At 41.1% G+C, this 18,099-nt stretch overlaps 1 protein-coding gene across 2 annotated transcripts in view; it reads left to right on the top strand.

The window, feature by feature from the left end:
• Nucleotides 1-18,099, top strand: part of PIGN (phosphatidylinositol glycan anchor biosynthesis class N) — a 138,617-nt gene that overhangs the window by 10,448 nt on the left and 110,070 nt on the right. For both annotated transcript variants that reach the window (XM_053243843.1, XM_053243844.1), the window contains exons 2-7: nucleotides 875-1,137; nucleotides 3,808-3,929; nucleotides 6,173-6,271; nucleotides 13,699-13,805; nucleotides 14,681-14,805; nucleotides 17,085-17,215. In XM_053243843.1, the coding sequence (XP_053099818.1) occupies nucleotides 911-1,137; nucleotides 3,808-3,929; nucleotides 6,173-6,271; nucleotides 13,699-13,805; nucleotides 14,681-14,805; nucleotides 17,085-17,215 (811 nt within the window). In that variant the 5' untranslated portion in view covers nucleotides 875-910. The remainder of the gene's footprint in view (nucleotides 1-874; nucleotides 1,138-3,807; nucleotides 3,930-6,172; nucleotides 6,272-13,698; nucleotides 13,806-14,680; nucleotides 14,806-17,084; nucleotides 17,216-18,099) is intronic.

Here is an 18,099-nt window from a genome sequence, read left to right as displayed (position 1 = left end):
TGGGTGTCTTGAGGGATGTCAAATGGGAATACAAACATACAGCTCTAACCAAAGGAGAGAACTGCATTCTAGACTGCTGTGACTGATCTCCCTGCAGTTCTCTACAGGTATGGTGGAGTTCACCAACAAACCTATGAATAGACTTCTTGCTGGCTACAGCCCTTTCCTAAAGATAAGAAGGAAACCTCTTACCAGCTACAGGCTATCCAGATGACATTTCCCCTTTTTAGTGCATCCATGGCAAGAAAATTGTATTTGCCTAGCAACTAAACCATATACTATAATAACCATGTATTATTTAGTCAATTTATCTTCTGATGAGATAGTGCTGTGACCAGAGCCAGCTAAACATTCACTTTCAGCATGTGTTACCTCAAGATTAAAACGATTGTGGAAACAAACCAGAGATCATTGTAGCAAGTGGGTAGAAGGTTATTGTCTCAGGATAACGGATCAGGATAATGTAGTTTGGAGAAGAGTGGACTGAAACAATATATTTTAGTAGGTGTCTCTGTCTTTAGAATTAAATAATGCTAAAAAGAGGTGATGGTACAGAAGTAGATTTTTCTGACCAGAAGGTCAGAAATGCTTTTTTGCATATTTTTTCAATTTCTATCCTTTTTCCAAGAGGAGTAACAACTGCCAATTAGTAGTTTGTAATCGGGGAACATAATTTTTTTTAAATTTAAGAAGTATATTAAGTCTATTCATATAATATTAAATCCTCTATGGATTTCCTATTGTAGTACTGTACCTGGTAAGTTGTCTGATACAAGTGATAATTGTCATAGATGCCTATTGATGGAATGTGCTAATGTTTAATGCTGCAAAATGCTTGCCTGCCTGATCTTCAATAATTACTTTGATCTCTTAGTGTTGGACTCTTCTTTGATGACTGCAATCTGTCGCCATGAATATGCAGATGTTCATAGCTGCTGGTCTCCTGGTACATTGTGTATTCCTAGTCTCTATTTTTGACATTTACTTCACTTCTCCTCTGGTCCATGGCATGGCTCCTCATCAAACTCTGTTGCTGCCACCTGCACAACGCTTAGTACTTTTCGTTGCAGATGGTCTGCGTGCAGATTCACTCTATGAATTGGATGACAATGGAACTTCTAATGCTCCTTACCTTAGGTATGTTTCTCTCCTTTCCTTAGATATGTCCCCCCTCTTCCGCCAATTGTTCATACATCTAAGTACCAATATTTGTGGTTGAGCATGGGTAGGGGCTAGGGATGTACACAAAAGGCGATTCAAACACCAAATTGCAGCACATCCCTTTAACACTGAGGGATTACACATCTCCATTAACATGGAGGAGAGCAAGTCCATACCTGTCATGCCCCCATTCAAGGACATTGGAGAGGAAGCAGGCGACTTACTAGAAAGTGGGGAGGCGCCTGAGGAGGAGCAGGCCAGTAATGTGAATGGGGAGATAATTGAGACAGGCCAGGGCAAGTGTTTGGCGCAGGAGGGGCCAGCAGGGCCGAGTGATCTTTGGAGAGAGGGTCAGGATCTGAGCCAGAGTTTGAACGTGCACTGTCTCCTCGAGAACGCAGACGGGGAAAACATCGGCAGCAGGTGAGGGAATTACAAAGGAGTAATCGGCTGGCGAGAAGCCAGAATGAATCCATGGCAGCTGGTGGGGGTGGAGTGTTGATTAAGTGCATGTGGCTGCTGACTATAAATCAGGCAGCCTATGCCTTGAACAAACTGCTGGAAACAACACGTCAAATTGGCTTGGAGCTTTTGTCAGAGAGATTGTGACACTGGAATTTGTACTTCTCATAAATATCTTTCTGATGCATGGACTGTTAGAGGTTGTTGATTTTTACCCACAGTAGGTAAAACAGCAGAGCACTAAGGAATGAGCACACACTCCAGTTACAGAGTAGGTAGCAGAAGATGGTTCGGATATTGCGGCTATTTAAAGAAAACACATGGAGATCCTTGTATGACTAAACACTAAATATTTATTGATTAAATACACTTAGATAGGAAAGACCTATCTCTAATCTAAAGGACTACATAGTGGATAGGTAAGGAGAGAGATAGATGTTTCCATCTGCTCCCTAGGAGGAAAGGAAGGATTGTGACTCAGCACAGGAAGTGCTGCAGAGTCAGTTCAGGGGTCATAGAGTAGGGACAGATAGGGAGACCCTGACTCACTGTCTCTACTCCCAATGCCCCTAGTGGTCATTAGGAAAGTTGGTGCAAAAGGTCGATGCACTGGAAGTTCATCTCCAACATGGACGCTGCCTTAGGAAGCCAGCTAGTGACTGTTAATATTTATCTATCTATCTGTCTATTTTAATTAATTAATTAATTAATTTATTTATTTATATTCTTGGTGAGACTGTTAAACCTGACTATTTAGCAGTAAAACTGAAACTTGAGCTACTGGCTATTGTGTCATATATTTCTGGCCAGTGTCTTCCATTGAGTGAGCTCATGACAATACCTGCTCCTCCGCCGCTCGCCACCACTTCCTTAATTGCTGCGCCCTCCCCCTCCCAGATATCGTTGTGTGCCAGCAATTAAGGAAGTGGCAGTGAGTGGTGTAGGAACAGGTATGGACCTGCTCTCCTCTGAGTTAAAGGGGATGTATAATCCCTCTGTGTTTAAGGGATGTGCTGTGATTTGGTGTCCGTATCGCATTTCGTGCACATCCCTAGTAGGGTCACTTTGAACTACAGGGTCTAAATTTTACAACTAGAAAATCTGAATTCTGCCACTGGAATAAGATGGAACAAGCTTACACATAATGGAAAAACATACTTCATATGTTTTAATTTAGTTATTCAGTTTGATATGTTGTGGTTTTCATTCTAATATTTTAAATTCAAGTTTCATTTGTCACCTCCCTGTCACCTTGCATCTAATTTTATCTTTATCCCAATATCATTTTATGGGATTAGTGAGAGTGTTTTTTCTTATTGTAGGAGTGTTGCACTTTGTGTTATAAAACCACTAAATCTAATTAATTCAAGTTTGCATCTGTAAAGGGATTTACCATGGGAAAAGCCATAATTTTTAAAATAGGTTATTACTGTTGAAGGTGTGAAAATGTTTTATTAAACTTTACAACCCACGAGGGGCTGCTATCCGAATTAAACCTAACTTCTCCAGTTGTGCCCTATTAGCTTGGACTTCTTTTTAAATAGTTGAACATTACAGTTGATTGACCACATGATGCATAAGTGGGCTTACTCTGGCCGCATTTGGACATAACATGAAACTGGAGTTGAAGGGGCCTCCTGTTTCCATTTGTGTACGTCCGCATGCATGCAACTACAGTTTTGCCTGAAAATGAACCCTCAGTTTCCCTTCCCAGACTCCTATTTGCACTTTAGTTTGTAGTGAGTTTTACCACCTGTACCTTGGGTTCTGCAGTGCCAGCGTTACATCTGAACGTGGCACTGCAGTCTTGCCATCAGGGAACTGGAGTTGAGGGAGGAAGCTCTTCCCTCACTCCAGCTGCTATTGGCTGCTGGGGCTGTCCTTCAATCAAGAAGGGAGCCCAGGAAGCCAGTTCCCTCTCCTCTCTGTAGTCCCGCTGACTGCAAAGAGGGAGCTCTCCATTATGTCCAAATTCGGACGAGAGAAGGAGGGGGGGGGCGTGGGTTTAGAAGATAATAATTAGGCTCTTGCTGCTAAGTTTAACTAAGTTTGAGAGTTCCCATTTCTTAAAGAAATCTGAAAAGTATAACATAGAGACTATAAATAAGTATGGTTCTAAATGATTTATACCATCATCTTTGTAAGCTACAATTCACTGCATAGATTGTTGTATCATACTTTCAGGGATATCATAATATCCAAGGGCAGCTGGGGAGTATCTCATACTCGTGTTCCAACAGAATCTAGGCCTGGGCACGTGGCTCTCATAGCTGGATTTTATGAAGATGTCAGTGCTGTTGCTAGAGGTATGCCGATTAATCCAAATAAGATATTTGTTGGTAGAGGGTAAAAATATTTACCTACTAACTATGAAATCATTCTGTCTGCAAACTCCATTATTTAAAGATTATGTTCATTCTGATAATTAATTTAAATGTATCTTAAGGATGGAAAATTTGTACATTGTTGCTTCTATTCTTGATGAAGTTCACTCAGACTTTGAGTATAGTAGATAGTTGACAAGTACTCTATTCTTCTGTTCTCTAAATGGTATTGCAAAGTTAGGAAAGCTTTATATGCATGTTCATAATTATACTTGCATAATTGTTAACAATATTTATGTATTCGTTCAATTTATATACTGCCCTTCCTAAAGTGGCTCAGGGTGGTTTACATTCAAATAAAAACACATAATAAAACAATTAAAATACAAAAACATTTAAACCAGATTAAATTTAAAATTAAAACTGGATATTATTAAAAGCCAGGCTACAAATATGGGTCTTTAAGGCTCTTCTGAAGGCCTCTAAGGAAGATAATCCTCTTATATCCACGGGGAGTGCATTCCACAATCTAGGGGCAACGACTGAGAAGGCCTATCCCAGGTCACCACCAGATCAACCGGTGGCACCCGATGACGGACTTCTCCTGATGATCTTAATGAGTGGTGTGGATCTGGTAGAGAAAGGTGATCTCTCACGTAATCTGGACCTAAGCTATTCAAGCTATTCAAACTAAGCTATTGAAAGGTAATAACCAGCACTTTGTTCTTTGCCCGGAAACACATCGACAACCAGTGCAACTGTTTAAGAGCAGGCATTGTGGTCTGTCTGGGATACCCAGAGACCAATCTTGCTGCTGCATTTTGAACTAACTATAGTTTCCAAACTATGTACAAAGCAGCCCTACATAGAGCGCACTGAAGTAGTCCAACCTGGAGGTTACCAGCTACTATTCTTCAAGGAACTGGTGAAGTAGTCAAGTCACAGCTGATAAATTTGTACACCACCTAGAGATTTACATATCAGGTGGTATAAAAATATGATAGATAAATAAATAAATATAAAGCACTCCAGGCCACAGCCTCAACCTGAGGCACCAGGGTGAGACTCGGGTCCCAAGCTACAAACCTGTTCTTTCTTGGGGACTGTAACCTCATCCAGAACAGGAAGTTCTATCCCCATTTGCTGATTATGACCCACAACAATGAGCTTGGTCTTGCTTGGATAGTAGAAAGTTATGCTAAAGAATATTACACTGGATGCTAGTCTTCAGTGTACTGGCCACCTAAAGTAATGATTAGTTGACAGCATCCAGTCTAAGTTAGTTATCACTAATCCTCATTGAAATTAATGGGACTTAAGTTAGTTCTGACTAACTTCTCTCATAGGAACATAGGAAACTGCCTTTTACTGAGTTAGAACATTGGTCCCTCCAGTTCAGCATTGTGTCCATTGACTGACAGTGGCTCTCCAAGGTTTCAGGCAGGAGTCTTTCACAGCTGGAGATGCTGGGGATTGAACCTGGGGCCTTCTGCATACAAGTCAGGTGCTCTTCCTCTGAGCTATGGACCCATCTCCATCTCAGTGATTTCAGTGGTGCTTAGTCATGACTAACTAGTTTGGATGTTGCCCAATGACAATCATTAAATTTTTTGTGTATGTGTTTGGGGAGTAGTAGTAGACTTTATATCATCTTATTATTTCATCAGTGCCTGAGAATCAGATTTTATCAGACCACTTCTCTATTCCTATGGGAAGCGTTATGCAAAACCACACATTCGATTTTCCCCTTCTAAGAGGTACAATGGGATTTAAGTAGATAATAGGTGTTATTTAGTCATTGTTGGCAAATGCCAAAATAACAAGTGCTTTAAAGATATACTCTTTGTTTGTCAGTGTACTTAAAATCTGCTTTGGGCATGAGACTTTTCTACAGATATGTATTTAAATTTCTATGCCGCTTCATTGCCAAGGCCTCAAAGCAATTTACAGTAGAGCTGTCATTTCTGTGTTGGAAAGTGGCATGTATACTGTCATATGTGATCACTGTGTGTGTTCTGTTTTACTTAATATACACGTGCTGGGATGCTGCTCAGCCACCTGCTGGGGTGTGTGTGTATGTGTGTTCACGTGCATTAAATATGATGGTATGCAAACAGTTCTCCCAAATGTCTGGGCTAGCCCTTGTGTATCTTTAAACAGTGAGCCAGATCTAACCTATTCCCTTTGGAAAACACTACTTTAACAAGATATCTCTTTAATAAAAGGATGGAAAGAAAACCCTGTGGAATTTGATTCCCTTTTCAATCAAAGCAAATACACTTGGAGCTGGGGAAGTCCAGATATTCTGCCTATGTTTGCTAAAGGTAAGCACATCTTAGCCTTATTGATACTGTGTTAGCAAGATACTGGAGTCTTTCTGTAGCATGCAATGTACCAAGGAAGTTGTGAGTGTGTTCCTAAAGAAGCAATTGCATAAGAGGAGTTGCTTCTGTTTGTGTAGTGGGATATCTTGATCTATGGCACAGAGTTCTGTGGTGCTTGTTCTTTAGTCTCATGTATATTATAAATAGGGCTTGAATAATGAGCATTTATAGTTTTAAAAGGAGACAGCCTTCTTTACCTAATATAACAGTGCACCTGTGATATTTTCTTCAAGGCATAATCTGACTATTAGTTTGCAAAATTTACTGAATTAAAGGTAGAGGTAAAGTGTGCTGTCGAGTCAGCGTCAACTCCTGGCGACCACAGAGCCCTGTGGTTGGCTTAGGTAGAATACAGGAGGGTTTTATCATTGCCATCTCCCTCGCAGTAGGAGATGATGCCTTTCAACATCTTCCTATATCACTGCTGCCCGATATAGGTGTTTCCCATAGTCTGGGAATCGTACCAGCAGGGATTCAAACCAGCAACCTCTGGCTTGGTAGTCAAGCCATTTCCCTGCTGTACCATTAGGGTAATGTTGCACAACAGTTTTCCCCCATGTCTACTTCCAGCAACAACTCTACCCCCCCCCCACCGCTCCTCACCCCTCTTTGTTGTTTAACATTTAACCTGAGGAAAAGTTATATGAGATTCACAAGCTAGCTCACTGTTCTGTGATCTTGAGATGGTCCTAATCAAGGTATTGTGTTACTGTTGCTGTTTAAAAATACTGTGTATATTTTTCTTGAAATGTTAAGAATGCACCATTATGCAAAACAATCCACTGGAGCAAATTATGGAAATGTCTGAATGAAATCCCATCTGGTTTGCTCATAGAAGCTCAGTAGTTCTTTAGGGAGAAGAAAATATTTACTGCCATTCTATGTATGAAATCCATGAACTAAAATAATGTGAAACTCCAGTGCATCTTCCCCTGTATATCATTTTAGGTCTGATGGAAAGGCTTTAAAATATGGCAGTCACTAAACTTTCCTTGAATCTTGTCACTTCCAGTAATTGGAACTGCCTCACTCTTCATCCTCTGTTATACTCTTGTGTCTTCTTAAAACACTTTTACTGTTAGACTCAGAATATCCTCCTTGGGTTATCTATTTTCTGTTTGCAAGACTTCTGCTTGGAAACTGGGAAGAACAAGGGAAAGTAGCTTTTGTGCTTTCCTTCTTTTAAAAAAATATAATTTTATTGTAATGAATTTCTTCAGTGATGTATTTTCTTGAGTGTTTTCTAGAATTCCAGATGTATTTAGTTTTTCATAGGCTAGGTTAAATTGACTGGCTATATATCTATATGTATGGAAAATGAGGTATGGCATATCAATCCTACCCAAAGGAGGTCACGCAAATGCAGTGGTCATATTGTTCAATGTGCAAGGATTTCCTGCACTGAGTGCGGGAGGAGTTGGACTAGATGGTCGCTAGAGGATTCCTCCTGCTATAATTCAGCTCACAATTCAGGGCCTTGGGTAGGGACCAGCGCATGTGTTGCCTGTCTGGATAGGGCTGTTGGTGAGCACTTCCTTGACATGGGGAATCTGGACAGGGTCTCTCTCCATACTGAAGTTCTGAACCAATTATTGGCCCTTTCCCTGGCACCTATGCAAAATTATTTCCTGTTCTATCTGAAAAAGCTGATCAGGGCTGGGGTCAGCAGCTGGCATTACTGGGGAGCTCCCAGGGCCCTCAGAAGAGCCCCCTGTCCACCTCTGTGCCCATCACCTTCATGGAGTGGTGGTGGGGAGACTATTTCCAAGGCCCATGCAGGTAGGAGGGGGTCCATAGAGGGTGGTTTGTTCTGACAGCTAAAGCCAGCCCTGGAGACGGATGATTGGATTGAATCTGATCACATTCTGATCAGGATTTGTTCTCAAATCCTAAAATAACCAGGGCCTTCCTTGCCTAAAATTAAGATGTAAATGCAGTTCTAGAAATACATAGCAACAAATTATTCCTTTGTTTTCTTTTAGAAAAATATTATAAAAGAATTACACAAGATAGAATAAAGAAGATATGAACAAATTAAATAGAAATTTCAGACCATGTTGTATCATTAGAAAAATAAACTCACAACCAACCACTGATAATCAATATAACATTAAAACAATTGTACCAGATTGGTACAATACAGCCATTAAAGTTACTAGTATCATTCACTTAAACAATTGTCAAAACCAATGTGTGTTGATTTTTATTGGCATAGATCATTCCAATAATCTATACCATCTATCCCAACCTTTTAGTAAGAATTGGAAAGCATTAGATCTGCCATAATGGGCTAATTATTGCTCAATCTTATTCCTCAGCATTACGCACCAAGTTTGAATGGCACATCTCCAGTTTTTTTGCTGGTAATATTGTAGCATTCACCAGCAGGCATTACCTTTTAGGTTTTAGCAATAAATAATGGTTAGAAATTGCTACCAGGCTACTTTCTAAAACCTTTGGCCGTGGCCATTATCCTCACAGTAACTTTATTATTTAGGTATTTTATTACCTGTGTATCTTGCTTTTCATCCCAAACTCAGCATCTCTCCTGTTTCATCCTCACACCTACTCTGTGAGGTCAGTTGGGCGATAGTCCCCTGATTTGCTTTACAGTTGTGGAGATTTGAACCGGAGTCTTTACAGTCCCAGGTTGACACAACGCACTACCCTACTGACACACAGAGCTGGAGGTGAGCAAGATTGAGCATTGCCTGCCCCTTCCTTTTCTGTGCTTCCTGACAAATGACAGCTCTCCAACAGTTTGTTGAAGTGTTGAGCCTTTCATACTTGTATCTTTCAAAATACAAGATGTATGTCAGATAGTAATGAATTTTGACAGGTGAACAGAGCATGCAGGTATTGTCCATCTTAACTCCAATACATGCATTGTGGTATATTAGCTGTCGCTCTCAAACCTGAAAGCCTTCAAAACAACATTAGACCAATGGCGCTACTAATAAAACAGTGGATTCTGTATAGTGACAGTGATATTTTAAAAAGGTATTTTCTTTGGGATGTTATGCAGAACCAATGGAAATGAATGCTCTCTATATCCAAGCCATCAACAAGTCAGGCCTTGAGTGCAGACATCCATCAAGCCCCCACCTGCAAACAGTTGTTCTCAAGATGTTGGAAATGTAGTATTATGATATTTTTCTTTATTGAGATTTTGCAAGGGAGGATTCAGCAGTTTTTCAGTTTTAAACAAATCTTAATGGAGTTTTTAGTGTCCTCATTTCCCCCCAGGAACATTTTCTGCATTTAGGCAATGTAGACAGATTGTAGCAAGTGTGTACTTTTTATTTTTGATGTCCCTAAGAATCAGAGCAATTAATAAACCTTTCCTCATTTTGAAGTATAGAAATGAGCTGGGGATGCGCATGGGCAGACATACAGACTGGAGGAAACACATTACGACTCTCTCTTTGGAGGTTTCTCATGTATTTTCTCCCCATCTCTACTTCTGTGTGCACTGAGATTGGGAGCAAGCCTTAGGCTTGGGTATCTCTTTGCTGTTCCCCCTACCATCCTCCAAGAATAGAGTCTACCTGGTACAGCCAGGCTTGGGTATGCACATTAAAAAGCCAGCCCAAACATTAGAAACAAAACTATAAAAACAGCATAAAACTAATTAACAATTAAAACATTTAAACAGTTAAAACCCCTGGAGAACCAGGCTGAACATTTACAGCAATTAAAAACAAATTACAACAAATTAAAAACCCTGGAAGCCCAGGCCAAACAGGTTTTAAGGGCTCCCTTAAGGCCAGCAAAGAATTCTGGTTACAGATTTCTACTGGGAGTGCATTCCACAGCCCAGGAGCAGCTACAGAGAAGGCCCACCTCTGAGTCGCCACCAGACAAGCTGGTGGCAACTGGAGTCGGACTTCCTAAGATGATCTTAGCGTGTGGTGGGGATCAGACTGAAGAAGGCGCTCTCTAGGGTAACCTGGACCTAAGTCGTTCCGGGCTTTAAAGGTAATAACCAGCACTTTGTATTTTGCCCGGAAACATATTGACAGCCAATGTAATGGTTTCAAAACAGGCATAATATTATTTATTTATTTAACTTACATACCGCCCAAACTTTCATCTCTGGGCAGTTAACAATGACATTAAAACAATTAAAACAAATATAAAAGGTTAAAACCATTTAACAATTTAAGAACAGTATAAAATTGAAACCTACAAATTTAAAAAGCTTGAGTGAAGAGATGGGTCTTCAAATGTTTTTTTAAGATAGTCAGAGATGGGGAGGATCACATCTCAGCAGGGAGTGCATTCCACAATCTTGGGGCAGCAATCGAGAAGGCCCATCTCCATGTGGCCACCAGACGTGCTGGCGGCAACTGGAGACAGACCTCCTCAAGTGACCTCAATGGGCAGTGGGGCACATAACGAAGAAGGCGTTCCCTTAAATACCCAGGGCCTAAGCCATTTAGGGCTTTATAACATAACTAGCACTTCGTATTCTGCCCGGAAATCAATTGGCAGCCAGTGTAGCTCCATCAGCAAGGGAGTAATGTGGTCTCTTCGAGATGACCCGGAGACCAATCTGGCTTCCGCATTCTGAACCAACTGAAGTTTCCGGACTACGTACAAAGGCAGCCCCATGTAGAGCACATTACAGAAGTCCAGTCTGGAGGTTACCAACAAATGTACCACTGTTTTGAGGTCATTGATCTCAAGAAACGGACACAGCTGACGTATCAGCCGAAGCTGATAAAAAGCACCCCTGGCCACCGCCTCAACCTGAGAAACAAGGGAGAGGTGTGGATCCAGAAGTACTCCCAGACTGCGAACCTGTTCCTTTTGGGGAAGTGTGACCCCATCTAGAACAGGTAGGTCAAAATAGTCTCTGGAGTTCTGACATCGCACAATAAGTACCTCCGTCTTATCTGGATTCAGCTTCAGTTTATTCTCCCTCATCTAGCCCATTACTGCCTCCAGGCAGGCATTCAGGGAAGATATGCCATCTCCTGAAGAAGTTGACATGGAGAAATAGATCTGGGTGTCATCAGCATACTGATAACATCCCGCTCCAAATCCCCTAATGATCTCTCCCAGCGGTTTCACGTAGATGTTGAAAAGCATTGGAGAGAGTATGGAGCCTTGAGGAAGACCATACTTAAGCTCAGATTAATATGGTCTCTCCGGGTTGCCCCAATCTGGCTTCTGAGACCTCCTCAGATGACCTTAATGTGCGGTGGGGATCATGTAGAAGAAGGCGCTCTCTAAGATAACTCAGACTTAAGTTGTTCATGGCTTTAAAGGTAATAACCAGCACTTTGTATTTTGCCTGGAAACATATCGACAGCTAATGTAACTGTTTCAAAACAGGCATAATATGGTCTCTCCATGTTGTCCCAGAGACCAATCTGGCTGCTGCATTTTGAACTAACTGAAGTTTCCGAACTACGTACAAAGGCAGCCCCACGTAGAGCGCATTACAATAGTCAAGCCTGAAGGTTACCAGCTGGTGCACCACTGTTTTGAGGTCATCCTCTTCAAGGAATGGACGCAGCTGTCGAATCAGCCAGAGCTGAAAGAAAGTACTTCTGGCCATGGCCTCCATCTGAGATACCAGGGTGAGGCCTGGGTCCAGGAGTACCCACAAGCTGCGCATCTGCTCCTTCTGGGAGAGTGTAAACCCATCCAGCACAGGAAGATCTAACTCATCCCTCAGATTCTGAGCCCCTACAATGAGCACCTCCATCTTGCTTGGGTTCAGCTTCTATTTGTTATCCTCATCCAGCCCATTACTGCCTGTAGGCAGGCATTTAGAGAACGAGTTCCATTTCCTGATGATGAAGATGAAAAGGAGAAGTAGATTTGGGTGTCATCAGCATACTGATAACACCCAGCACCAAGCCCCCTGATGACCTCACCCAGCGGTTTCATAAAAATATTAAAAAGCATTGGTGACAGAATGGAATCCTGAGGGACTTCATATAACAGCTCCTGTTTTGAAGAGCAGCTATCACCAAGCTCTGCCATCTGGAATCTACCCGAGAGATAGGAGCGGAACCACTGCAAAGCAGCGCCCCCTATCCCTGGCGATCCAGAAGGATACCATGGTCGATGGTATCAAATGCCGCTGAGTGATCCAAGAGAACCAGCAGAGTCATACTCACTCTGTCAATTCCCTGGTAAAGGTTATCCATCAGGCTGACCAAGGCTGTCTCAACCCTGTAGCCAGCTCTAAAGCCAGTTTGAAATGGGTCTTCTCCAAAACTGCCTGGAGCTGGTTGGCTACCACCCTCTCAATCACCTTGCCCAACCAAGGGAGTTTGAAGATTGGCCTGTAACTGTCTATCTCTAAGAGGTCCAGGGAAGGCTCCTTAAGAAGTGATCTAACCCTTTAAAAAAAAAAAAGAGTGGTCTAGCCCTTTAAAAAAAAAAAAGAAGAACTCTACACACACAGCCCTAGCTGCTGGTTCAAAGAGGGAAACCACACATAGCACTTAATGACATGTGTGGTTTCCATTCAGCTAAGGATATGCATCCAGAAGCCTGGATGCATATATATGGATGGATATATATTTGGCACATATATCATTAGTTCCCCTAGTGGACTAGAGTAATTGCATGTGGAAATAAATTCCTGAACTGCTATCTGCTATTAACTATGGGATCATGAACTGATATGGGTGATGGGGAGAGAGTAATAACTGAATTTTTAAAAATTAGTTTTTAACTTTGGTTTCTTATGCCTTTCACTCTGAAAGTTTTTGCACTCTGAAAAATTGCAGGCTGTGTTAGAACCTGATAAAAATACGTGTAGCCCAGAGTTCTACTTTACCCCCAGTTGTGTTTCCTAGCCATGATGTGGCCCTGAATCTTCTGGAACCTTCTCATTATTGATTTTTGCTTGTTTGTTTTTTTAAATTTTATTTTCACTGTTTTGTCTAGGTCTACTTTTGGGAAAAAACCTTAGTTTTCATTAGTGTTATACAGTAGTCCTTTTTCTTTCTTTCTTCAAATGAAAGTATATTTTCAATGAAATGTTTCTCTCCAACTTAGAATTCACAACGTGCTTTCAACAGTAATTCATTCACTGGGCTAACACCCATGCAAAGTTTTAAGAAAACATAATAATCCAAATAATTCAGGTGTTCAACACTGATATATTTATACAAACTAGTACATTATTAGAAAATCATATTGTTGCCTTGTGTGACTTGTATCCCACTTTTATTTTAAATAAGTTTTTAAATAAAACGAACTTTGAGTTCCTTTTTTAAGCTGCTCTTTTCTGTCTGCTTTTTTGTAATAGCATTTTTTTAAATTTTGTATTTTGTTGAGTCAGAAGCCAATTTGCCTTCTATAAATACCAAGTCCAAAAATTTTACTGGGCTTTCTTGCAGGTGCCAGTGGATATCATGTTTACACCAATTGTTATGAAGCTGGAAGTGAAGACTTCGGAGCAAAAGATGCCACCGTGCTAGATACTTGGGTTTTTGACCAAGTAAAGGTGAATTAAAATATCTTATTTTGCATCTCTAGTATGAGATTGGCACAGTCAGCATGGCCAACATGGTTTTGTTTTGGCTCCCCACTGCCCTTCGTGAGCAAGATAATAAATGTAATTGGGTGTTCTTTTTAATTACAGAAGGCCTCAAGTACAATAAACCCTTCTCTTCTGCAGAGCATTTTTGCACACTGGAAGCACAAATTATAGCATGGTGTGTGTGAGGGGAGAGGAAAGGAAAGGGAAAGATTGTGCTGTTGAGTCAGTGTTGATTCCTGGTAACCACAGAGCCACGTGGTTTTCTTGGTAGAATACAGGAGGGGTTTACCATTGCCTCCTCCTGTGCAGTATGAGATGATGCCTCTCAGCACCTTCCTATATCGCTGCTGCCCTATATAGGTGTTTTACCAATGGGGATTCAAACTGACAGCCTCCTGCTCCCTAGGCAAGTTGCTTCCCTTCTGCACCATTAGGTGGCTATGAGAGAGACAGAGAGCTATGTACAGACCTATAGTCTTTCCCTCACTTCCTCAGGGCTTACATACCCTTTTCTTTTGCTATAGAAATAAAGAGTAATTTGAAAGACTGTAATTGGGGAGTTGTTAAGGTGAGGGCAATACTTATCTTGCTTGCTTGGCATTAGACTCACAAACGTCTGAATAAGGAAGGGACCTGGTGTCCTTATTTCTTTGATGACAGCCCTTTTAGTTTCTCCCACAGAAGTGAACAGGGGAACTTTTTAATGGAAGCATTTAACCAAGCTAATTTATCTTTACTGCATGCATACAGGTGGTATCATCAAATTTTACAAAGCGCTTGATTTTAAAAGTTTTAATAACTGCTATTGCTCATAATAACTTTTAACTATTCCCATCTAGGATTTCTTCAACTCTGCTAGAGACAATGAAACATTGTTTTCTAAAGTGCATGAGCAGAAAATTGTTTTCTTCCTGCATTTATTAGGGATAGACACAAATGGGCATGCCTATCGACCTCATTCAAGGTACAGTGTGTTAACTTTTAACTTTTGGATATGATCAGTCATAGTTGTTTTATTTGTATGGCAGTTTTCTGCAGACATTGCACTCAAAGTGGTTAATAGCATATAAAATGAGCAAGACAAGCTAAGAGCAATATGAACGCATCAGCAATAATACTGCCTTGTGATTTAGGTTAGGCAGTTTAGAAATATAATATAAAATACAAATAAATAAAATACCTCTTTCTGAGGATGTTCACACTTTGTCTTCCCTCACTGCTTTTTGGAGGCAGGTGTAAAAATATTTATTTGCCCAAATCTTTTTCCCCTAGTGGGTCATGCTGAATTTTTGGCTGTGGTTGATATGTTTTATTGTGATTTGTGTGTGTGTGTAATTCTGAGCTTTTAGAGCTGTTTAGTACTTCTTGTAAACCACTTTGAAATATTCCTTTAATGAAAGGAGGTACATACATTTTAAGATAACTAAAACAAAACAAAAATAATTATTTTTCTGAATATGTTCTTTCCCACCCTGCTTATGTTCTTCTATTAATATAAGAAGAATTCAGTCTCATTGATATTTATGGGAGAGAATTGAGCAGGTACCTAACTCTCATTTAACTTGACGGGGCTTTAAAATCATAATTGTGATAGTATCATGCCTTTTGACAGTACCCAAATTTTAAAAAACAAAACAAAAACTAAAGCAACTGGGATCTAGAGATGTGTGCAGGTAAGAAACTTCATGGGATTCCCATTGCCTGTGATGCAGCATAAGTCTAGGAAGCAAGGTGGCTGCGGGGGTGGGGGGTGGGGTTCAGGACAGAAAGGATCACTGTCCATAAGAACATCCCTGCAGGATCAGGCCCAGGGCCCATCCAGTCCAGCATCCTGTTACACATAGTGACTCACCAGATGCCTCTGAGAAGCCCACAGGCCAGAGGTGAGGACGTGTCCTCTGTCTTGCTGTTGCTCCCCTGCAACTGGTATTGAGAGGCATCCTGCCTCTGAGGCTGAAGGTCATCTATAGGCACCCAACTAGTAGCCATTGATAGACCTATCCTCCAGGAATTTGTCCAAGCCTCTTTTAAAGCCATCCAAGCTAGTGGCCATCATCACATCCTATGGCAGAGAATTCCATAGATTAATTACGCGCTGTGTGAAAAAATACTTCCTTTTGCTGGTCCTAAATTTCCTGGCCTTCATTTTCATGGGATGACCTCTGGTTCTAGTGTTCTGAGAGAGGAAGAAAATTTTCTCTCTGTCCATTCTTTCTTCTCCATGAATAATTTTATACATCTTTCATATCTCCCCATAGTCATCTCTTTTCCAAACTAAAAAGCCCCAGATGCTCCAGCCTTGCCTCCTAAGGAAGGTGTTCCAGACCCCTGATCATCTTGGATGCCCTCTTTTGCACCTTTTCCAGAGGGGAAAGGGGCCCTCCCTCCTGTCCAAGCTCAGCCTCTTCTACATTTTTAAAGGGTCTTTCTGAATTGCAGCCATACTAATGGACATATTGATGTATTAAGATTTATTAATTTTCTTTCTAACCATATTTAACACAATTTTTGTATGCAATTTGTAACATCAATGAAACATTAAAAATAGGTAGTTTTAGTACAGAAGAAACAGAAATCTTAAAACAAACAAGCATCTGCCAGCCAAACTACCATTTCAGGGGGCCTGCCAAACAAATGCAAGTTACCTAAAACTAGACTAAGAAGCGACTTGACATGTCTTTCTGAAGAAGATGTTCTGTAATTGTGGCACTGCATTTGAGGAGGCCCAGCATTGTGTATGACACCATCTCGCTTCCTGAAAAGTGCTTGGAGTTCCCTATGCTACAAACTTGCCGTGGCAATCTGTGCCATGGCTACTCCCAAGGAGATATAGAATTGTAGACTGCAGTCCTTATAAACACTTCCTCCTCTTCCCAGGACAGGGTAGGAGGTATGGCAGTTGAATTCAGGTATGTTTGAATTGTGGATGTGCTAAAAGTGAAAAGGAGAGCTTCTATGAAAGAATTTGTCAGCCAGATTTTCAAGTGTGTCTCTATGTCTGCATTGTGCCTGTTAATTTACACCAGATAATCATTTTTGACAATTTAATTGGAGTGCCTTAAATCCAAAAATTTTGAGAGTAAATTGTGAAGGGAGATTGTTGAGAGGCAGACTAGAATAGAGAACTTGTATCTTTGTCCATGGCTTTCTTCTGCTGGTCACATTGGAGGTTAGTCTTCATTCCAAATGAATCTCTGGATTCATTGTTCTACTTTTCTCTTTCTCTCTCTCTCTCTTCAATAGGGAATACAAGAACAATATCAGGAAAGTTGACCAAGGTGTAAAAGAAATTGTTTCAATGATTGAGGATTTTTATGGAAATGATGGCAACACAGCTTTTATATTGACGTCTGATCATGGAATGACAGATTGGGGTGAGATTTTTAAAATGTTGTGCAGAATGGTTGAAATTAGCAAGAAGCCTCAAGTTGTACGTGACCATCCAGTTTTTGTCCTACCCTAGAGGAATTCAGAGTAGCCTTCTTATCCAGAAACAGTTTTGGAGATGAAAGTACTAGAGACTTCTAGTCATCTATGTGCTTATTTACAAACTGTATGTTTGGATTAACTGTTTGAGAAACAGTACCACATGGGCAGTGCCAAACTCCCTCCCTGTAGGTACAAACAGAAGGAGTGCCCCTGCACCCTCAAAGCTGCTTCTCTTCAGAAATCTCTGCAACGCTGCTAGCCATCTCCAGAATTAACAACAACCATCCACATTTCCTTGCTTCCACACTCAGACCAAGCAAACAAGTTTTGCAGCCTTCCTTCATCCTGCAGTGAGTTTGACCATCTTAATTCCTTGTGTGAGAATGGGAAGAGTGCATAGCTTGATGGCGGAACACATGCTCTGTCCACGGAAGATCCCAGACTGAATGCCTCGCATTGTTTCTACACTTGCTTGGACCCGTATCCTACAGATGTACATAGGAACATAAGAAGCTGCCATATACTTAGTCAGACCATTGGTCCATCTAGCTCTGTAATGTCTACAAAGACTGGCAGCGGCTTCTCCAAGGTTGCAGGCAGGAATCTCTCTCAACCCCATCTTGGAGAAGCCTGGGAGGGAACTTGGAACCTAGATTCTCTTCCCAGAGCAGCTCCATCCCTTAAAGGGAATATCTTGCAGTGCTTGCACATCTAGTCTCCCATTCATATGCAACCAGGGCAGACCCTGCTTAGCTAAGGGGACAAATCATGCTTGCTACCAGAAGACTGGCTCTCCTCCCACGTGCCCCACCCAGTGTGCTCAGTTGGC

Source organism: Hemicordylus capensis, chromosome 4 (genome assembly GCF_027244095.1).
Source record: "Hemicordylus capensis ecotype Gifberg chromosome 4, rHemCap1.1.pri, whole genome shotgun sequence".
Taxonomy (NCBI): domain Eukaryota; kingdom Metazoa; phylum Chordata; class Lepidosauria; order Squamata; family Cordylidae; genus Hemicordylus; species Hemicordylus capensis.
Note: the sequence above shows the minus strand (reverse complement) of the source record. Positions and strands in the feature narration are given on the sequence as shown.